The sequence below is a fragment of the Sus scrofa genome, chromosome 1 (genome assembly GCF_000003025.6).
Source record: "Sus scrofa isolate TJ Tabasco breed Duroc chromosome 1, Sscrofa11.1, whole genome shotgun sequence".
NCBI classification, from domain to species: domain Eukaryota; kingdom Metazoa; phylum Chordata; class Mammalia; order Artiodactyla; family Suidae; genus Sus; species Sus scrofa.
In genome coordinates, this window is record NC_010443.5 from 82,420,654 (window position 1) to 82,443,677 (window position 23,024).

The window sequence follows — 23,024 nt, forward strand, 5'->3', positions numbered from 1 at the left end:
GCAGCAACATTCAAGGAAGTTTACTTCTACAGACTGAATTTTGTGTCCCTCCCAAATTAGGCTGAAATCCTAGCCCTCCATGTGATGGTATTAGAAAGTGGGGCCTTTGGTAGGTGATGTAGTTGCTGGGATTGCTGCCCTTATTAAATAGGACTCAGGGAGCTCCCTCATCCCTTCCACTGAGTAAGGACACTGAAAAGATGGCTACAAACAAGGAATTGGGCTCTCGCCAGAAAAAGAATTGGCCAATGCATTGATCTTGGATTTCCCAGTCTTCAGAAGTGTGAGAAATAAGTCTGTTGTATAAGCCACCCACAGTCTTCTGGTATAGCAGCCCAAAAGGACTAAGTCAATTACAAATCTCATTTTCCTCAATCATATCTATTTTAGACATGCAATTGTCCCCCAAATAACAAAGTGATAGGTCTGTGGTGCCTTTCCAGTTTCACATTCCTTCTTATGAATCTATGACATCTCATTCTTCCCTCATTAAAACTCTTTAGGTGTCTTGGTCTCCATAAATGAAGTAAAGTATGAGAATACATATGATCTTTCCCGCATCAAACCCAAATGATTTCTTTTGCCATTCCATCACCTGCAGGGTGGTTAAAAGTAATCTTTTGGGAATGTACATTTAATCTAGGTCCCTCCCTCCTTCCCATATTCTTTATAATGATGTATCTGAGTTCCCTAGAGCTGTTTACCAGATCCTTCATAATCTGGTCATAGTTTGCCTCACTAGCTCCATGGTTTAACTTTCTCCCCTTTCCAGTCTATGCTTTAGGTAAATGGGAACTCGTTTCCTCCTCTCCCCCACAGGAATCACTTCCCCCAGAAACCCTCTCTGACCCCAGGTCCTTCGTGGTCATAACAGACTGTTATCGTACTTGTGACATTTATAGCCGTCTCTTTACTAGTCTATGAAGTCTAGTGGACTAAACTCAGTGAAAACAGAGATATTGGGGCTCAGGGCTGGCCATGAAAAAGGAACACTCTCACAGTCCTCTCTGTCTCCCTGGAAACAGGAAATAAATCTCCCATGTGAAAGATGCCCTGCCGTTACTGGGAGGTAGCAAGACATCCTTCTCACCAGAGATAGGAAATTCAGGGTCAATAAGTCTCTATAAACAAAGCCTGTTATTTCTTTACTAATGTACTCCCCAAACTTTGCTTAAACTCCTTACTAATGAAGCTTCCCAACCTAAACTTCTTTATCGCATCAACTTCTCTCAAATTTATTGTTTGTCTAAAATGTATAAAAGCTGCTTGCTTTGGCCACTTCTTGGGTCCCATTTCAATGAGACTTCTGCGCATTCAAATTAAATTTGTTGCTTTTTCTCCTGCTAATCTGTCATGTGTCAATTTTATTATCAGAACAGCTATAAGAAGGAGGAATGAATAAAAGTGGAAATTTCCCCCTTTCCAAAAGAGACTACATCTCTAACATATGGCAGCTTCTCAATAAATATTTATTTACTAGTGTTCATAGAGACAATTTTAAAAAAGAATCGGTCTTTCTCACTCAAAAGTCTATACTTTTTGCTTTTTTGCTTTTTAGGGCCAGAGGCATGGCATATGAAAGTTTCCAGGCTAGGGATCAGACTGGAGCTACAGCTGCCAGCCTACGTCACAGCAACATGGGATTCAAGCCATGTCTGTAACCTACACCACAGCTCACGGCAACACCGGATCCTTAACCCACTGAGTGACACCAGGGGTCAAACCCGCATCCTCATGGATACTAGTCAGGTTCATTACCACTGAGCCATGATGGGAACTCCAAAAGTCTACACTTCTAACAATTATGATATAGGAACCTCCCCAACTAAGTTCTATTTCCTCAGCCTCTACCCTTGTCATATAATCCTGACAAGCGTTCTAAGATGTTCAAGATTGGCTTATTTTGAAACTGATCAGGACTCTGTGGGACCTGCCATGTCCCTGCTCCTTATTTGCTGAAAAAGCTTAGTCTCCTAGGCCTTCCCAGAGTTCCAAAGAGCAGAGTCAAACAGCTAATGATTATAGAAGTGAGAAAATGTAGAAACCAAGGAAACATAGTCAAGCAAGAACAGTACTAATAGCTTGAACAATAGAGTAACAGGATTCCCAGCGCCCCCGGAAGGGGCACAGATAACAATGTTATGCATATCCTTGAGCTGTTTTCCAGAAACCAGGGCCCCAAGGGATGGAAACTGTTAACCACAAGCACTCAGTCCCCAGAATGGCTGGAACCAGAAGGTTGAGGATTGAGATTTATAATATATCACCATGTTACCTCATCACCAACCAAACAGAAGAATGTCCATAAGCTAATCATGCACCCTGGGATACTCACCTCAAATGCTGCCTTTAAAAATTCTTGCCTGAAAGGTATCAGGGAGTTCAGGTGTTTTGAACATTAGCTGTCCATTCTCTTTGTTTGGTGCCTTGCAAATAAACACTGTACTTTCCTTCATCACTATTCAGTATTAGCAGATTGGTTTTGCTTCTTCTCAAGAAAGCAAACCCAAATTTGGTTCAGCAACAACTTCACAAAGAGGGGAAAAAACGATCTGAGTTTTTTCTTGAATTGCATCATAATCTATTTTAGTTTCTTTTTGGACCCAAAGACTCATGCTACTACTTGTAGACTTTTTGTATTTGCCTCTAAGTTTTCTCCTTTAAATAATACTGAGAATGTGGCCGATAATTTTAATGGAGAAGGGGCAGCAACTCTCTTATTTTAATTCAGATATTCTTTTTTTTTTTTTTTTGGAAAGGATATACTATTCAGCCATGCACTTAGCTAAAGTAAAGAAACAGGTCAAATACCAAGGAGGACAGAACACATGATTTGATGGCTGGATGATAAATGCAGCAATAAATGAAAAGTCATAGTGTGAACCACATCACATCAGGCCTATAGGGTCCCAAGGCAGCATTTCTTAACCAGTTTCCTTTTCCGTGAAATGGAGATGACAGAAGCACCCACTTCACAGGATTACTGGAAAGATTAAACACATGTAAAACACTCAGGCAATCAGTAAACACTGAACAATTCTCAGCTATATTATCCTTATAGTCAGAGTTATAGACTTCTGAAAAGTTTATGAAAACTACAGATCCCAGAAGCCATTACTCTCATCTAGAGACAAACTCAGGTCCATGTGGAGAAAATAAAGAAAGTTGATGAACATTTAAGTTGTGGCAGATGAATGGATTAAGAAGATGTGATATATATACACAATGGAATACTACTCAGCCATAAAAAAGAACAAAATAATGCCATTTGCAGCAACATGGATGGAACTAGAGACTCTCATACTAAGAAGAAGAAAAATACCAAGATAGCACTTAAATCTGTAATCTAATATACAGCACAAATGAACCTATCCACAGAAAAGAAATAAACTCATGGACATGGAGAACAGACTTGTGGTTGCTGGGAGTTTGGGGTTAGTAGATGCAAACTATTGCATTTGGAGTGGATAAACAATGAGATCCTGCTGTAGAGCACCAAGGAACTATATCCAATCACTTGTAATGGAACATGTGGAGGATAATGTGAGAAAAAGAATGTGTGTGTATGTGTATATATGTAAGACTGGGTACACTTTCCTGTACAACAGAAATTGACAGAACATTGTAAGTCAACTATAATTTTAAAAAATTTAAATAAAGTTGATGAGATTCCCAAATGATGTTAATGCTAAGACTCAAGAATCCAGAAATGAAAAAAGAGTGGCCCAAGTAGATAGAAGACCTTTTCAAAAAATATAAAGATGTGAATATTGAATGAGGAACTAACAAATAATGGGAGCAAGCATCATTCATGTTTCAATGAACACAAGAGAAAATTTTATTAAATTCTGTAAATATAAAACGCATTTGTGGCACAAGGGCAAAGTAACTACATTTGACAAAAAATTATATTAGCCTAAAGTCGGCAAGCGATATCAGTAGAGAAAGGAATGATAAAACAATCAGGTACCACAGCAGGAGAGAGGCAGTGTGACTTGGAAAAGTGTCAGTAAACCGAAAGTCTGTGGACATCTGTTCTCCCTTCCCCAATCCTTCATAGCGCCGCAGTCCCCACTCTTGGCTAGATGATCTCTTGTCACAGTTGATACTGCCCAACCTTTTCCTCTCCTAGGGAACCCATACCGCTCACAACTCCTTCATAAAGTGAAGAACAAAAGAACGAAAGGATTATGTTGCGGGAAGGAAGCTCATACTAAGTACCTAAAAACTGGAAGCACAGTGCCTGGCACTATCCCACATCTAAATTTAATTAGCGGGAAAAGAGTCGGAAGAAGCGAACAAAAGGGAGAAAAGGATGGGAAAGAAATGGGGCCAGTAGGTAAGAGGGAGGGAGGGCAGGAGAGTTTGGCATGGGATCTGAAAGACATCGCCAGCAAGGGCAGGAAGGAGGTAACCAAGGCTAGAGGAGGGACAGGAGGTGGGAGAGGGGACGGAAGGAGAACCGACTGTGCTAGAGCACGAAGGGGGCTGCAGCGCGAGACAAACGGGGTCGCCCGCTTACCTTGCTATGCCCCCCGGAGGGGCCGCGCTGCTGCGAGCTGGGGCCTGGGAGACACTGGGGAAGGACGGTCAGCATCCTGGACCCCTGGCCGGGCCCTACCGGCGACCCACTCGCTGAAGTAATTTAAAACCTGCCGCTCTGGCTCAGAGGCGGGGCAGAGGGCAAGCCCCGGACCCACTTGCGGGGTCACGCAGGCTGAAGCACGCCGCGACGCCTCACGTCGAGGGCGCGGGGGGCGGAGCCAACAGGAGGCGGAGCCCGCAGGGGTGACACAAGGGCAAAGTACGCATGCTCCATTAGTCCTGCGCCCTGAATTTCAGCACCGCCGGGAGGTGACAGCTCTTCTCTGGAAAGATTAAAGAGTGAAGTTGTTCCTCAGCCTGGGTGCTGACCGAATCTGAGAATAAATTCTTAGAGACGCCTGTTAACTCAAAACACAAGTGTCTGTCCATTGTTAAAGAACTACCATCACACTACTTGGAATATGGAATAAAATAACACTTTTAAGTCATTTTGATTTCTCTGAAACCCTCCCCTCAGGCATTAGACTGTGCAGGAAAGAATCTTTAAGAGCTGAGATGTCAAAAGCAAACAAGACACTCCTATGAGGTGAACAGAGTAAGTCACCATGTAAGAACTCTCGCTAATGAAGTTGAAGTTAGTAAAGTTTCTTCTGCTCCATTCACCCATTCACAAGTTCTTCCTCTTCATCTAACTTCCTCTCTTCCCTGAAAGATAGAGGGAACTGTGGACTGATACAGCCCACTCCCAAATGTAGTGTTGAACAGCCAGCCACGTTAAAGGGTCATTATAGGCTTAATTTGGATGTAATCCCTGCACTTAATAAATGAGCAGCCTTATACACGTTACCTTAGTATCTCAATGCCTCATTTTCCATCTGCATAATGGGCTTAGGTTTTAGTAAGAATTAAATGAGATATCAAATGTAAATTACCTAGCAGAATGCCTGGCTAATTGTAGGCACTCAATAAATGCAGCTGTGGCTCTTCATAATATTCCAACATATTTTTATCATTTTTAAAGGTTTATTATAGTTTATTTACAATGCTGTGATAATTTCTGTTGTATAATAAAGTGATTCAATTATACACATACACATATCTATTCTTTTTCAGATTCTTTTCCCATATGGGTTATCAAATATTGGGTAGGTTTCCCTGTACTATAGAGCAGTTCGTACTATCCCGACACATTAATGACAGCAGCACAAAATACTGTGCCGGTAAACTCCAGTCCCTAATGCTCAGGGTCCAGATTGGTGATCTGGCGGGGGTTTTACCCATTTTGGGGAGAACACACACATCCTGAGTGTAGAATCAGTAGAAAGAGAAAGTTTTCAGAAGAAATATACTTCTAAGTAACTCTTTCCATCCTCCTGAGTTACTAACTTCCTGATTCTGAAACATAGCTTGAACTTGTTCTATTTCAATTTCCTTGTCCCTAAAGTGCCTATGAATCAATGCTTGTAGTATCTTTCCAGTTAGAAGAGTGTGAAATATATGTTGCCCTTCAAGTAAAGGGCATTCCTTAGATAAATAACCATCACTGACCTTTACCTCTGCCCATATATTTGCAATGGAAATGCTTGTGTTTCAATTGCTTACAACTGAAATGATTGTGTTTAAGCTAAAACAACTTCATGACTACATTTACTAAGTTACATCTACCATGCAAAGTGCTTCTGTTTTCTTTCATTAAAAGATGATGTATTCTTCTATAAGTCTAGGTTTTTAAAAAAGCTAATCACCAAGAATTTATTTAACTTCCTATGAGAAAAGTTTTACATGAGACTATCAGGAGCAGGGGGCCCAAGAAATGGAAGGTGATGCTATGGAGAATGTTTCCTATCTGTCAAATTTCTTAGCTTTTCATGGACAGTAATGGAAATATACTATCCAATTCTGGCCTTTTGGCTCCCTTTTTTTAGACCCCATGTAAGTTACACCTACTTAAATACTTTGTTTTAATTCTGGGGATCCATCAAGGTAAACCTATAAGTACTGCACACACATGCTATTCTACTACTGGATTTAATGACAGCAAAAGTGTATTAAACTGAGAATTGATTCATTGCTCATTAAAATCCCTAAAACTTAATAGCCCCAATATTTATTCCCAATCAATTACAGACAGTGATTTACAACACCTTTCACCATCTTCTAGTACATAATAATGTGTGATTGGTAACATTAGGTTTTCCTTATTATGTAATAAGATAATTTTCATCTGTAACTGCAACATCCAATGGAGATCAGTAGGAAATATTAGATGTTAGAAGATTCAGTCTTAAAAACCAACTACTGTCACTTTTTGAAAAGTTATACATAAATACTTTCAAAATTATAACTAGGAGTTCCTATTTTGGCTAAAAAGGTTATGAAGCTGACTAGTATCCATGAAGATATGGGTTCAGTCCCTTGCATTGCTCAGTGGGTTAAGGATCCAGGTATTGCTGTGAGCTGTGGTGTAGGTCACAGAGGCAACTCAGATCCCACTCCGGAGTTGCTGTGGTTTAGACCAGCAGCTGCAGCTCAGATTCGACCCCTAGCCTGGGAACTTCCATATGCTGCAGGTGTAGCCCTAAAAAAAAAAAGAAAAAAAACTAAAGGTAAATTTGTAATTTGATGAAGAGATCTAAATTGTCTTTGTAAGCCATGAGTATTTATAATACAATCAAGGCATTTGTAAATAGAACTTACTTTTAAATTCCAACAATGAATTATACTGAAGGGATAAAAAAAGGCAAACTACCACAGTAATTACTACATACTTCAGTTTATTAATAATTTATATACAAATAAATTAGTTTAAAAGGATTATGATACATTTGTACACTAATCCAATTTGTACCTCTAAGCTCTGAATGTCATCAAAAGTAATCAGATTAATTTTCACAGATCAGCTCCTCAATTTCTTCTTCACTATCAGAATCTTCATAAAATGAAATTGTGGCTTGAATTGGAAAATTTTTCAGAAGAGCTTCTGCTTCTTGATACAAGTAATCATAACACTTTGATTTTGGCCAAAATAGTCTGAAAGAAGCAAATGACATAATATGCTTTATATACTCATGAAATGTTCAAATTTCAAAAACTCCACATAATTAACAATGGAGTTATGCATCTAGATAGAGAACTTAAAATGCTACTCTCACAGCTTTTTGGAGTCTACTTGGCAAAGTATCAGTAACTGGTTAATTATTTTAAATCTTTATCCAAGCTGTAAATTGGATCAGACAAATTCACACTAAATCCTTCATGAGCATAAGATCAATATTTAGCTTACTCCAGGATCATAGATATATTTATTCTTACAAGATACAGAAGAAGGTTTGTCTTCCAGTTTCCAAATTCCTTGGGGAAAAAAAATGAATCCTACTGCCAACCTTAAAAATTGTGATGAGGAGTTCCCACTGTGGCACAGCAGAAACAAACCCAACTAGTATCCATGAGGATGCAGATTTGATCCATGGCCTGGCTCAGTGGGTTAAGGATCTGGCACTGCAAGCTGTGGCATAGGTCATAGATGCAGCTTCAATCTGGTGTGGCTTCGGCTGTGGCGTAGGTTGGCAGCTGCAGCTCCCATTCGACCCCTAGACTGGGAACTTCCATATGCCACACCTGCAGCCCTTAAAAAAAAAATTAATAATAAAATAAAAACAATTGTGACGTGAACCAAATTTATAAAGATAAAATATTATGCACCTTACACAAAGGCAGAAATTACTTAGTATCTTGCTTGAAAATCAGACTTAGCTCTTAGTTAGATATAGCCAATGCAAGTTTAGAAAAGTACAAAAAGCAACATTTTGAAAATGTTATCTCTGACCCCAACCTTGATTCCATCTCTCACCCCTTTCCCTGCCCAACTAAATTTTGGAACACCATATTGAGATTCTGAGAATGAGCGTATACAAATAATTTGCATGTAAACGTGATTCCTTCAAATTTTCAAATTCTCGACAAATATTAATCTTGCCACCTGGTGTTCTATTATTTTTCATCCAAGGAAAATAAAAAAGGATAAGGCTGAATCACCAACCATACTACAGACATTTTAGTGTACAGTAAGTAGCCCCATGTTCTCATATAATAGATTAATTCTAATGCAGAGAAGGTTACATTATGATCAGTATACTCCATTTAAAAAGGCAAAAAGTAGGCAATGTAGCTTATAAATGTTTTTAGCCAGTTTTTTTTTAAGTTTATAAATTTGGTGCCTAAATAAATCCAGTCATTCAATAATATTTTAGTGATCTCTCAAGCCAAACATAATTCATAAGTCAAAGATGCATAGATCATGGACCCTATCCTCAAGAAGACAATTTTACTCAATTGAAAAATCAACAACACAAGGAATTCCTGTCAAGGAGATCTGTCAAGGAGCTCAAGGGAAAGAAATTCGACTAGAAACCCTGAGATTGTGGAGTCAATCCCTAGCCTCGCTCAGTGAGTTGGGGATCCGGCAAGGGTTGCTGTGAGCTGTGGTGTAGTTCGCAGACACAGCTCGGATCTGGCATTGCTCTGGCGACTGGACCCCTAGCCTGGGAACCTCCATATGCTCCGGGTGTGGCCCTAAAAAAAAGGACAAAAGATTAAAAAAAAAAAAAAAGATCAACAACACAAAATGCTACTCAAGGTAGGACTTAATAAACTTAAGAGAAATACAAAGATATTGCTACAGTAGTTCAGAGAAAAGAAATAAATTGCTTATATAAGAAAGAACTAATTTCCTAATGTGTAATTAAAACTGCCAAACCCAGAGAATGTTGTTTAATTGTTCTCACACTCTCTCTCCCCAGAATCTCTCACTGGCTATTTTTCTTCCATGGATTTCATACTTTCTTCAATTCTTGCCTGTTCTGAGAGATTTTTCCCAGTAACCTTTGTGGACCTCTTTTCCTCTGTATATAGATTGGATGTTGACCTTCGCCGGTTGTGTTTTATCAAGAGTGATCATCTTTCCTCTCTCACTCCCCCAGGTGACCTGACCCACTGCCATGATTTCCCCAACTGTTCAAAGTCTCCAAGTCTGCTTGTATTTCCACTTAAGAACTTCATTCTGGACCTCTGACCTGTTGATGTAGCTTTCTACTGAACATATCTATTTGGAGGCTCTATAGGCACATCAAAATATGACAAGTGGAAAATTTGACTCATTATCACATTCCTGAGATCGTTTTAAGCCCTAATTTCCATTCTGTTACTATAGCATGCAGCCAGGAACTTGGGCGTCATTCTGCCTTTTTACCTCTTCTTTAGATATCGTATCCAATACATTAGAAGCAGAATCTACTGTGTCACCTAATATCCCCAAAAATTCACCCAGTCCCATCCCCACTTCCAATGCTTTAGAATGTTCTTTATCATTTCTTGCCTGAATTGCAATAACTTTCAATCTCACTTTTGGTGTTCCAACCAAGCCTATATGCCATTTCCTTAGTGATTCTTCTGAAACATAAATCTGATCACACTACTCTTCTGATTAAAATGCTTTGAGCAAACCCCACCACCACCTACAGAATAAAGTCCGCGAGTTCCCAATGCCACATACAGGATCAGGACAAAACTTTGTATATTACCTGGCCTCTGCCTTCCATGCTAGAATGACCACGGGTTCATACATCCAAATTCCACTTCCTTGATGTTCCCAGAAGGCACTGTGCTGTTTTCTGTTTCTATGCTATATCTATGCTATATCTTCTGCCTCAGTTTCCCCTACCTACCACCCATCTGGCCAACTTCAAGACAGCCAGGTGATCCCACCTATGCTACACAATTCCCTGACCCTTCCCCGACCCTTCCCCACTCCCTCCCGCAGAATTAAGCACTTCATGCCCTGTGCATACTTGTAAAACTGACCAAGCTAAACTATTACAACACTTCCTAGAGGCTGTAATTATTTTTTTCTATGTCCTTTGCTTGTGCTAGCAAAGGGGAGGAAAGTAATCAAGATGTATTGATTAGTATGTGCTATTATAAACACACACACATTCTACAAACATTATATAGTTCTTCACCTAACAGCTCCCTGAAGCAGGGAAACAGCAGAATTAACTTTTACTTGGTGAAAAGCTACAAAGAATCTTGCAGAAAGGCTGACTTTCCTGTGGCTAGGAACAGTAAACTACTCCTCACTGTTAAGTCAAATAACTTTTGATCCCCTGTATGACCATTAGTGTCTTTAGGATTTTCATCATATTTCCATGTTCTTTTACAGGTCAAGCTCGATTTGTTTGATTTCCTGTAAACTGCGACTGTGAACATCATTCTTCCTTCTGGTTTGCAAGAGAATAAGAATATTCGCATTCAACCTGGCGTGACGTCGATTTCACTCGAACCCTTTGGCTTAAAAAGAAATTGTTTTGCAGGCAGCAGGTGTCACCGTTCTACTTTTATTAACACCATCCACTTTCCCTCTTCATAATATATTCTATAAGCGTTTGCTGAGTGTTCACTGATTAAACAGTTCTCTTAGGTGGGAGCATGAGCGCCTACATTTTTCAGTTCTATGAATAAAGGACCTCTGGGACTAGGAAGATAAAGAAACCTTAAGACAGATTTCCCAAGAGAGAAAAACTTTAGGACCAGCTGCTGGGGAGGGCTGTAGGAGGCCCCCATTCTTCCCTGGGGCTGTGGGAGCAGAGACTTTCCGTGAGGCCAGTCACTCACCTGACTGGGTGTCTGTACCGGGAAAGCTTTCCTGAGGCGTCCCTTATTCCGGGGCCATCGGGCATCTGGGGGTGTAAGAAAACGAATCTCAGTTATCACTCAGCTTCTTCGAAAAAACTGCCAACCCCGGGCGACCAAGCGTTCCTCGCATCTGCAGTAAATGTGACCCGGGAGCTCTCAGTAAGAGTAGCTTTGCTCCGGGCCCTCTCCCTGCGTCCCACTAGTTCTGGAGGACGCCCCCGCCGCATGAGCACCGACAGGGCCCGCGGTATGGCCACCGGCAGACGCGATCTTAAGCGAGGGGCAGGCCGGGCACTGTCTCCCAGGGGCCGGCGTACCCCGTCCTGGTCGATCAACCACGCCTTGGGAGGCGCGGCCCGACACGCGCTGTTCACTCACCGCCTCCGAGGTGTGGTGCGGCGCCTCCTCCTCCTTTTCGCCTTGGTCTTCAACCCATGGCCTCCAGAAGCCTGCGGATCTGCGAGGTGGGGAGCACAAGGTGCGCAGAGGAGACGTGAAAGCAGAACCCTTAGAACAGACAGCAGCTGAGCTGGGGCTAGGAGGATGTCGGGAGCGGAGTGCCGGGAGGAGGAGCTGGGGAGGCGCGGGCGGTAGGGACGGAGCGGGGGAGGCGCAGGGCGGGGCCGAGGTGCGGTACCCGGAGTCCGCTCTCCTGCTCAGCATCCGGCCTTCGGGAGAGGCGGGCAGCAGGCGGCTACGGCCGCGAACGCACTGGACTGCGGGGCTCTCTGTGCGCTCGGCGGTCTCCATCCGCAGGCTGGGCCCGGGGACCCAGCAAACCGGAGCCCGAGCCTTATATACCCCAGCGGCCCGCCACATCTTTACACACTCAATCCCTCTCCGCCCTTCTCTCCCCTGCCGGCCGCATAAACAAAACGGCTGCGCGTGAAGGCGCAGCGGCCCAAACCCTGGGGGCGAAACGCGTGCAACGCCCAAATGGCCGGGGGAGAGGTTTTGTCAAGCTAGTGTTAAACACTCTTCGACACAAGGCTGCAGGGGTCGGGGGTGGGGGCAACTTTCGCGCTGAGCAGCCAATTTTGAAGTGAGGAGGCTAGGAGGGCTTAAACTTAAGCGATTCTACACGTTTTGTGTATTCCTGCAAAAAGGGCCAAGTGGCAGGTCATTACTTGACTGGCCCTATTAAAGGCCAGTGGGCAAATGCAACTGGTCCTGGACTCCTTAAGAAAGGAATATCGGGGTTTTGGTTGTTTGTTTCTTAATGTATTGATAGTCTAGGTTCCTTCATCTGCCTGTTATTATTCGAAGATAAAAGATTTACAGGAGTTAAATTGTGAAAGACTGAATATTCCAGCCTCAAGGGCCAGAGACTGGAGTCCTAAGATTTGTCATAGAGCTCTACCTTGTCTTCTCATGTCTATGAGATGTCCCCTAATATTTTATCCGTGCTCTCCGAAGATGTCTTGAATTTCATCTACACAATACTGTCACTCTTGGCATTTTGACACTCACTGATCATTAGAAAGTTCTTTTGTGGTTGTTGGATGTATGTAGAATAATAACGAAATCTTTTAAAGTTATAGTGTGAGACAAGTTGTCAGCCTTTCTTGGTTTCTCTTATTTAATTTACCCCTTACTTACCCAGAGATCCATTAAACTTCTCAAGAGGCTTACAGTCATTGCCATGGTTGGCCATCATAGTGGCCATATAAGCAAAGGTTTTTAAAAATTGCCATGTTCAAAAAAAAAAAAAAAAAGCCCATTTTAAGCAAAGAGGTGATGTGAGAGAGAATCGATAAGTCTGTTTGTCGCAACCAGGAAAGCCTTCTTAAAGTAAAAGAAACCTAAATTGGAGGAAACCTAAATAGAAGGATCAGTCGAGAGACAGTGTAGTCTGTGTGTGCGTGGTACAGGAGTGGGAAACAGAACAATGCTTCTAGAGGTTAGGTTTTGCTGGAGCAGAGATGTGGCTGAGGAGAGAGAAAAGGCTTTAAGCATCTAACATACCATGATAAAGCATTTCAGCTTTATTTTGTAAGCACTGGTGAGAGATTTTAAGCCCGAGAGTGGAATAATCCAACTTTTTGTTTTATAAAAATCATTCTGAGGATTCTCTAATGGTGCAGTATGTTAAGGATCCAGCATTGTCACCATTTTGGCTCTGGTTACAGCTGTGGCCCTGGTGGGTTTGATTCCTGATCCTGGACTTCCACATGCCAGGGGGGTAGCCAAAAAGAAAATAATAAATAAAATAAAAATAAAAATCTCTGGCAGCCATATGGCAGGTGGTTTTAGGGAAGTCTGATACTGAAGACAAGGAAATTTACAAACTCACTGCAATAGTTCAGGCAAGAGATAACAAGAAGATGTATATTAAGGATGAATATGGAAGAATATATTTGAGGAATACTTAGAATCTACAGAACTACCTGAATCGGAAACTGTGGGTAGACATGAAAGTGATGTCTAGATATGCTTCTAGGTGTGTCTAGCCTGCTTTAGTGAGTAGATGATGGCTCAAACAAAGACAAAGAAAATGGAATATAGGAGGAAGGACAGGTGAGATGCTTTATGTTCTTTCAATATGTTAATAGGGCTTAAGAAAAAAGACAATAAATTGGGTTTGGGATCTTGAATCAGTCAGGTTGGGCTGGGCTAGACAGCAGTATCAAATAACTCCAAACTCTCCACAGGCTTAAAACAATAGAGATTTATTTATCATTCAAGTCATGTATTCATTTGTTTGGTGGAAGACCTTCTTACATCATGCTCACTTAAGGATAACATGTTATGGGAGTTCCTGCTGTGGCACAGTGAATTAAAGATCCACATTGCAGCGGCTGTGGCATAGGTCACAGCTATAGCTCAGATTCAATCCCTGGCCCAGGAGCCTCCATATGTCCCAGTTATGGAGCCTCTTTCCTCTGGAACATTGCCAGTTGTCGTAACCTAGAGAAGGAAATAAAATTGATAGATTTTTCAGAAGGCTTAGGAATATATACATTGAGAAAATATCCAGAGGACAACAAGAAATATGAGATCTTGAGTTTAGTAGAGAGTTTAGGACTAAACATTTAAATGTGGGAAACACACACATACACGCAAGAGGTAGAAATTAAAACAATAGGAAATTAAAACAATAGGAAATTTTGTAAGCTTGAGAACAGGACCAAGGACAGAGCTCTGAAAAGCAGCATTTGATTGTAAAATGAGAGGGAAAGCAATAAATAAAATAAAACAAACAAACAAAAAACCCCTCACTGTAAAAGACTGGTGAAGGTGGTAGAAGGTGCATTTGTAGCACAGGGGTGGTGAAAATGTGGCATGACAGAATTTCAACAGAAAGGTCCAAGGTATTAAGTGCTACCAAGGGGTCAAACAAGATAAGGATACATGTTAATTGAAATTGGCAATTAAGAGGTTATAAGTGACTTTGAAACAACATTTTAAGTGTATGTATGTAGGACTTCCGATCAAGTCGAGCTTTACGGGATGAAGAAATAAAAACAGTGGTATGATACTGCCATTTTACAGGAAAAAAAGGGAAATGCTGGGTCAGTAGAGGGGTTTGGTTTTAGTGTGTAAGTAATAGGAAAATGTTTATAAAAGGAAGAGAGGAAGCAGAGGAGGAGAAGCCACTAGAGAGAGGGCACTGGACAATGGCTCACGGTCCTGTAGGGGGTGGGAAGGAAGCAATGAGATGAATAGATCTGGGGAGGACTCTTTCTCATGTGACTGGAGAGTGTGCCTCAGCAGTGACAGTAATCCAGGTCTGGCATCACTTGACAAATAAGTTTAATCAAGAAGACTAACCTGGTGTGGAGAAGATGGGTGTATTGTGATGACAAGACATAAATCCAAGAGAATATCAGTTGTCTCAAAATTGTGAAAGAAAAAAAAAGAATGTATTCCCAGAAGAAAAAAAAAAAAAAGGGAGAATCAGTTACTACAAATAGGGCAAGATATATATTTGATCAAATTTAGGTAAACTGAGAAAGAGAAATGTGGATTATTAGAGCTAGAAGATCCTAAATCCTCCATTTATACGTTTATTCCAATTATGCTGCCTATTTATGCAGATGTTGAAGCCAATTTCCAGTGTGACAAAGGCCAATCAATATTCATTACAATTTAAGTTTATTTTAGAAGTCAATATGAGATCATGGGTACATTTAAATTATGTGCTTTTTATTTATTTACTTTTTTTATTTTTTGCCATGCCTGCAGCATATGGAAGTTCCTGGACCAGGGATTGAATCAGAGTCACAGCTGCAACCGACGCCATAGCTACAGCAATTCGGGATCCTTAACCAACTGCACGGGCCAGGAATCAAAACCATGCAGCCACAGAGACAACACTGATCCATAATCCACTGTGCTACAGTGGGAACATTCAAATGATGTGCTTTTAAAATTGAGGTATAATTTATAACTATAATATAATTTGACATATAAATTTGTTCCAAATGTACAACATAATGATTGAACATATGTATATATTGGTGAAATGATCATCACAATAAATCTAGTTAATGTCCATCACCACATGTAATTACACATTTTTTCTTGGGATGAGAACTTTTAAGATTTATTCTCTTTGCAACTTTCGAATATATAATACAGTATTATTGACCGGCTATACGTTATATTCCCAGGACTTATTTATTTTATAACTAGAAGCCTTTTAACCACCTTTACCCATTTCATCCCACCTCCCCACCCCCACCTCTGGCAACCACCAATCTGTTCTCTGTATCTATCAGTTTGGTGTTTTTTGTTTTTGTCTTTGTGGTTTTTTCCAGATACCACATATGAGATTATACAGTACTTGTCTTTCTGTCTCTAATTTATTTCACTTAGCATAATGCCCTCAAGATCAATTTGTGTTGTTGCAAATGGCAGGATTTCCTTCATTTTTATGGCTGTTCATTGGGAGGGTTTTTTTTTTTTTTTTCTTTTTATGGCTGTACCCACAGTACATGGAAGTTTCTGTGCCAGGAATCAAATCCAGGCCACAGCTGCGACCTAAGCCACAGCTGCTTCAGCAATGCCAGATCCTTTAACCCACTACACCAGGCTGGGCTTCTTCTTTTTTTTTTTTTTTTTTTTGTCTTTTTACCTTTTCTAAGGCCGCTCCTGCGGTATATGGAGGTTTCCAGTCTAGGGGTCTAATCGGAGCCAAGCCGTAGCCACTGGCCTACACCAGAGCCACAGCAACGCAGGATCTGAGCCACATCTGCAACCTACACCACAGCTGACGTCAACGTCGGGTCCTTAACCCACTGAGCAAGGCCAGGGATGGACCCCACAACCTCATGGTTCCTAGTCGGATTCATTAACCACTACACTACAATGGGAACTCCCAGGCTGGGCTTCTTAATCCACTGCACCATGGTGGGAACTCCTACTTGAAGGTTTTTTTTTTTCTGAATTACTGATTCATCCTCTTTACTAGTAGTTCATCTGCTCGGATTTTCTATTTCTTAATGATTCACTCTTGGTAGGTTGTATGTTTCTAGGAAATTATCCATTCCTAAAATATGTGCTTTATATAACATATCAATATGCTTTCCATAACACATCAAGGAGGATTAATACTAGGATTAAAAGTATAAAAACCTTAGTTTCTTCAACGAGTATTTATTGAACACCTGCCGTGTACCAGGCACTGTTCTAGGAGCTTGGGATATGTCAGTGAACAAAACAGACAAAACTCCTTACCTTCATGGAGCTTACTTTCTAACAAACATCTAAGCCACCAGCTTTTTTTTTTTAAGTATTACTTTTTACTTCATTTTTAAAATTTTTTATTATAGTTGATTTTTAATGTTCTGTCAATTTTTTCTGACCCTATTCTATATATATATACACACATACATACACACACACACACATACACATACATACATATATGTATATACATTCTGACCCAACTATATATATATATATATATATATACACACACACATATATGTATATACAAAAGAATATATATTCTTTTTCATATATATACAAAAGAGTATATATATATATATTCTTTTTCTCACATTATCCTCCATTGTGTTTCATCATGAGTGGCTAGGTATAGCTCCCTGTGCTATACAGCAGGATCTTATTGCTTATCCACTCCAAATTCAATAGTTTCACATACTAACCCCAAACTCCCAGTCCATCCCACTCCCTCCTCCTCCCCTTTGGCAACCACAAGTCTGTTCTTCATGTCCTTGAGTGTTTCTTTTCTGTAAATAGGTTCATTTGTGCCATATATTAGATTCCACATATAAGTGATATTGTATGGTATTTGTCTTTCTCTTCTAAGCCACCTGCTTTTATATTTTACTAAAATAAAGTATTTTTAATTCACCTTAAACATGGGACATGTGTGCCCAATATGCTTTTTTCCTTTAATCTTTGGATTTTTGAATGACTATTAAGACGAAAAAAAGGGAGCATGTCCTGGAGTGAGGGTCCCTGAGGAGGAAGACCAGAAAAAATTAAGACCACATAAAAACAATGTAAAAGGGCTTCTATCTCTTCCAGAAAATAATAACCCATTAAAAGAAAAATTGTAGTTTGAACTCGGTTCCCATTCAGAATGTCACCTGCTGTGTGCCTGCTCTTTTTGGGTCTGACTTGTTCTCCACTTAGAGGCTGAAGTGAGAAGCATCTCTGTGAAGGATAAGGGGAAGATGGTGACTCACAGCTGCGGTTGCCACCATGTGGCTCCTGAATGAGGCTGATTTTGCTTATGCAAGAGCAGAGCCAGTCTCAGTTCCTACATATCCCCTCTTATCCATGATTTCATAAATGTTATTTTTTTAACTGTAATCTCTACCTACTTAGCTAGACTCCTTTTCAAAAAATTGTACATACAAAATGTGCTCCTCTCTGGAAAATTGGTGTCAGAAAGCCAACAGAATCAAACTTATTAACATTTTGGGTATTATATTTCAATGGGTATTATATTTCTGTCTTCACACAGAAAAGTTGTGAAAAAGGTGGTATAAAACCACATAATAAAATAAATAATAATAAAATAATAATATAATAATAATAAATATAATAAAAATAAAATAAAAACCACATAATAAAATAAAAGGTGGTACATAATACATACGAGGGATCTTGTGAAGAGATGTTCAGGTTCTAAAACTGGATTGTAGTGATGGTTGTACAATGCTGTAATTTACAAAATATCATTAACCTGCACAGTTAAAGTGTGCAGAAATGTATGGTGGGAGAATTTTATGGTATACAAGAAGTATAGCTCAATTTAAAAACTTTAAATATGACCTTGAAGGATGGATACCTGACCAGACTCAGTCTAGGTTTGAAGAACTAAATACCATATCCAGAATCAAGCCTGTTTTCGATGTTTCCAATTTGCAGGTTTTTCAAAACATGGATCTTTGGTAGAAAAGGTGATGGTTATAATGTCTATGATAACTTTAGAGTTTTTTTAAAGCAGACATTGTATTCACTGGTCTCTGGACAGTTTTAGGTAGTTTTCCTGCAGTGCTGTCTCCCTGAGGCTCCACGTGAATGCTCTGGTCCACAGTGATCAGAGCAAGTTCTTTAGAAAATGCTGTATTGAACCTGCAGTAAAGACTTCAACTTCCAACGCATTGAATGCAGTGATAAACCATCTGCCAGGCCTTTGTCAGCAAAGTCTCCACTACTGCTGATTTGCCAGAACCCAGGACTTCACACTGAGGCCAATATAAAAGAGCATTTGAATTACTTGAACTTGAGATTGAACCAAAGACCAAGCCAGTGTAGTCAAGTAACTAGGGATTAAATTTTGCATTATTAAAAAGTTAGGAGTTCTCTTGTGACTCAGCAATTTACAGATCCAGCATTGTCACTATAACAGCTTGTGTCGCTGCTGTGGCACGGATTCAATCCCCGGCCCAGGAATTTCTGCATGCCTTGGATGCAGCCAAAAAAGAAAAAAGAAAGAAAGTTAGGCACGGGGAATGTGTTCTAAACTTAACAGTAAGCTAAAATACTCCTGTCCCCCTTTACAGTTGGATTGGCCCTTCTCTGGTCAACATATGATGCCAATAAAATCTTGTTTGAGATGGTTGGCTTAACATAAGCCTTTTGTGGTCTGAGGATCAGATTCTTAGTGAAAGGTGGCGTTTCCAAACTTTTGGCATTTGAGAACCTGCCCGGGTTTAAGATAAAGATAACAGTTGTGGTAAAAACTAAGAACTGAGCAGAGCAAGCGTGTGTTGTTTTAAACCGGGAAGGCGCTCACAGATGGCACAGAGGGAGATTTAGCAAGTCTGTGCGAATCACACTCATACATGGGAATAGCTCCATTGAAAACAGCCAGATTCCATTGCATCCCTCCAGTAACTTTCTTACTTCATTAATAGCAATAAAGTATAATATTTAATGGTCTAAAATATTCCATGCTTTAAGCTATAGTTACAGTTGGATGTATATTTTTAAAACTATAATGAGAGTTGGTGAGAGATGGTTCCCATTCAAAGTATATTAAGGATACGGAATATATGCTAAAGTTTAGATTTAGACAAATAAAGTATTGTGAGTTCTTGATGGCCTTACTTCTCGACATTTCTAAACTTTTGTGTTGGCCCCAAAGAGGTTAATTTCTCATCCGTAATAAATTATGTAAAGTAAAAATATAATATATAAAAAAGTATCCCTTTGACATAAAAAGAGATTGTCATCCCATTATAAAACTATGTTTTACAACCTTTTTCTACACTGACACCTTATGTTAAATATTCATTAACTATACAATTTTAATATCCTGTATTATTAAATACCAATGGCCATAATATGATACACACCAATATTTAGTGTTACATTTTTTTTCAGAATGTAACATGAAATAAAGAGATGACTCAGGAAAGAAAACTAGATTCAATGAACTGTTATTGATCAGCCACTCTGTGCTTGGCACTGTATTAAGCTTTGAGCACACACTGTAAAATAAGGCCAACATGTTTTCCAGCTCTCATAGTGCTTATATTCTAGTTGAGAAACAGCAAATAAACAAATGCATGAAAAAATAATTACAGATTTGCAAGAGTGCTGTTAATGGAAGTAGAAGAATGATTTAATATCAAGTAAGTGGACGAGGCCTCTTTTAAATAGGGTGGTCAGGGGAGGCTTCTGAAGAGATGACTAAGCTGAGTTTGAAGGAAAAATAACAGAGGTCTGTTTCCTAAATGATCTAGAAATCATTCTTGCTCTAGCCAAACCATACACAGTCATAGTAGAAAATACCTACCTGTTCTGGTTGGCTCATGCTATTAGTAGGAGACCAGACAGCTGGTGTGTGGGTTGTTCTAGAAGAGGAAAGACATATTGAATAGTATTTTTCTGTATTTGTTTCTCACTTTTATTAATTACTTAAAGAATTACATCTATTATATAATGAAATTCATATTCTTTAAATATATAAATGTTCCCAGTTAAACAGGGAGCCAAGTTTTAACTATAACTATTAAGTTTAAGAGGTGCAATAATTTAATGTGTCAGCCATGACACATACGTGCTTAAGTAAGGAAACAAAAATGTAGTTGTATTAAATTGAGTAGAGTTGACTTTTTGTTATTACTCAATGAATTATAGAAGAATATAAGCCAAGAATAAACTATCAATAAAAATTATAGAAAGTGAGATTTTGTATGTCTTTAATGCTGCTAGGCATTCATTAGGCACTCAATGACTACTGACTTCCTTAAAAGAAGGAAAACAGGATGTGAGTTCCATACCTGGCTCAGTGGGTTAAGATCCAGCATTGCCCCAAGCTGCAGCATAGGTCTGAGATGCGGCCTATACCCAATGTTGTTGTGGCTGTGGCATAGGCTGGCAGCTGCAGCTCCATTTCAGCTCCTAACCTGGGAACTTCCATATGCCATAGGTGCAGCCCTAAAAACAAAACAAAAAAAGTTAAAGCTGAGAAGTTTTTAAGATATACGTATCTTCAACCAACAGAATCTGGCTTATCTTTAAAAATTAATGAAAGCACATTCAGGAGACTGAGAAGACATGAGCTCAGAATTAATTGAGAAATGGTTTACCTGGTAGTCAGTAGTGTTCTCCAGTAATTCTGGGATGCTCTTCCTGGGTACAGGTAGGGTGCACTGCTTGCCTATCCCTGGAAGTCAGGTGTGGCTTTGTGATATATGAGTGGAAGGGATATGTCTCATTACTGAATGGAAACCTTAAGAACCAATGGGCTTTCCCCCTTGTTGGGATGGAGGAGATTCCATTAGTCTGAATAAGGATGATATGGAGCAGGACCTCATACTGACCAGAAGTAAACTTTTGTGGTTTTAAACTAGTGAGATTTTTTCCTGTGATGTAACAGCCTTTGCCGCCTGATTCACTTGACCTTTTGATCCATTAATGAAGAATGCCATGGAAGCCAACAGTATAATCATAAAATTATGTATAATTTTAACAAGCTGGAAGGACAGATAAGGATTATATGGCTTTTGACCAAAGGTTCATAGGGGAAAAAATACTTAATGTGACCTTTGAAGCAAATTATAATAAAACGATACCAAATTGGGATGAATTTCTAATGTTGTAGGAGACATTTTAGAGTAGTTTTTATTAAAGGAATCTTCACTTATTCTAAAAATATTCATCTACCAAAGCCATGAAAAGACTCTGCTAGACTCTAGAGAGATACGTAAGTGGGATCCACCCTCAAGTAATGAACCACTCCTGAAAACTTCATAGAAATTATGAGTCTAAGTCAGACTTTAACCCCTTATTTTTTAAAAATAATGCCATTTGTCTTCTGATACATAATATAATCTCAAACTAGCAGTGACTTAAACAAAATTGAAGTTTATTTTTCTCTCATACAAAATTCTTTACCAAGTAGACGATCCAAGGGTGGTATGAAAACTCTTTTCAATCAGAGACCCACACTGTTTCCTTCTGTCTCTGTTCTACCATCCTCAGGGAATGGACCTTACCTCTGTTTACCAAGATAGCTGCTAGAGATCCAGGTATCACATTCTACACTCCAGATAATGTCATGGTAGAAAAGACAAAGAACAAAAGTAAAAGGGCCTATGACTGATGTCTTTTAAGGAAGTGCCTTAGAAATTACCACATAACTTTTTAGTCTCTTTGATCAGAATTTTGCCACATAGCCACACCTAGCTGCAAGGAAAACTGACAAATAAAGCCTTATTATAAGCAACCCTATCCCTACCTAAAAAATCAGGGGAGAGTAACCAAGGAAGAATGAATATTAAGGTGGTAACCACCATATTTGGCCACACTGTTCTATAGCTACTTAAAACACCTGCAAGAAATTTTATCAGAAGAATAATAGATAAATTAGTTGATTCGTTCATACTTACAGATTCGGTGGGCTCTGGGAGTCCAGGGCTGTCATGCCTTTGATCATGGCTCCGGTTATGGTGTCAAAGCAAGTTTTCTCTACCTTTGGAAAGGTGAGATGACAGGTTAAGTTTGTCTACTGGCATTACCCTTAATCACTGAATGAATAATTGTATTACCTCAAACTTAAGAAAAGGTTGCAAGGGCCCTTTTATGCTTTTTATCCAGGTTTACCACTTGTTAAACATTTTCCCCCTCTTGGTTCATTGTTCTATCTATCTATTTCTATCTGTATCTACACCTCTATCTACATATTTTTTCTTAATTACTTGAGAGTAAGTGGCAGACATCATGCCCTGTCACCCCTAAATATTTTGGTATGAATATCCTCAAATAAAGGACAATTTCTTTAATTATCACACAACTCCAGAGACTGAGCTTTATAATCACTGTGTTATTAAGAATCCATGACCAGAGCTGAACACTGG

The 23,024-nt window shown here is 39.6% G+C and overlaps 1 protein-coding gene across 1 annotated transcript; it reads right to left on the reverse strand.

The window, feature by feature from the left end:
• RIPPLY2 (ripply transcriptional repressor 2) lies at window positions 7,303-12,191 on the reverse strand. Its single transcript, XM_005659403.3, has 3 exons — window positions 11,614-12,191; window positions 11,215-11,279; window positions 7,303-7,575 (listed from the first exon to the last, which is right to left on the reverse strand). The coding sequence occupies exons 1-3, from the start codon at window positions 12,052-12,054 to the stop codon at window positions 7,428-7,430; spliced, it is 654 nt and encodes a 217-aa protein (XP_005659460.1). The 5' UTR covers window positions 12,055-12,191; the 3' UTR covers window positions 7,303-7,427.

Excerpts from the sequence above, each read along its gene's own strand:
- RIPPLY2 (XM_005659403.3), bottom strand. The coding sequence starts at position 12,054 with ATGTGGCGGGCCGCTGGGGTATATAAGGCTCGGGCTCCGGTTTGCTGG. Across the intron at positions 11,280-11,613 it reads CGCACCACACCTCGGAGGCG|ATGCCCGATGGCCCCGGAAT; the intron begins GTGAGTGAACAG and ends TTACACCCCCAG. Across the intron at positions 7,576-11,214 it reads CGGTACAGACACCCAGTCAG|ACTATTTTGGCCAAAATCAA; the intron begins GTGAGTGACTGG and ends TGCTTCTTTCAG.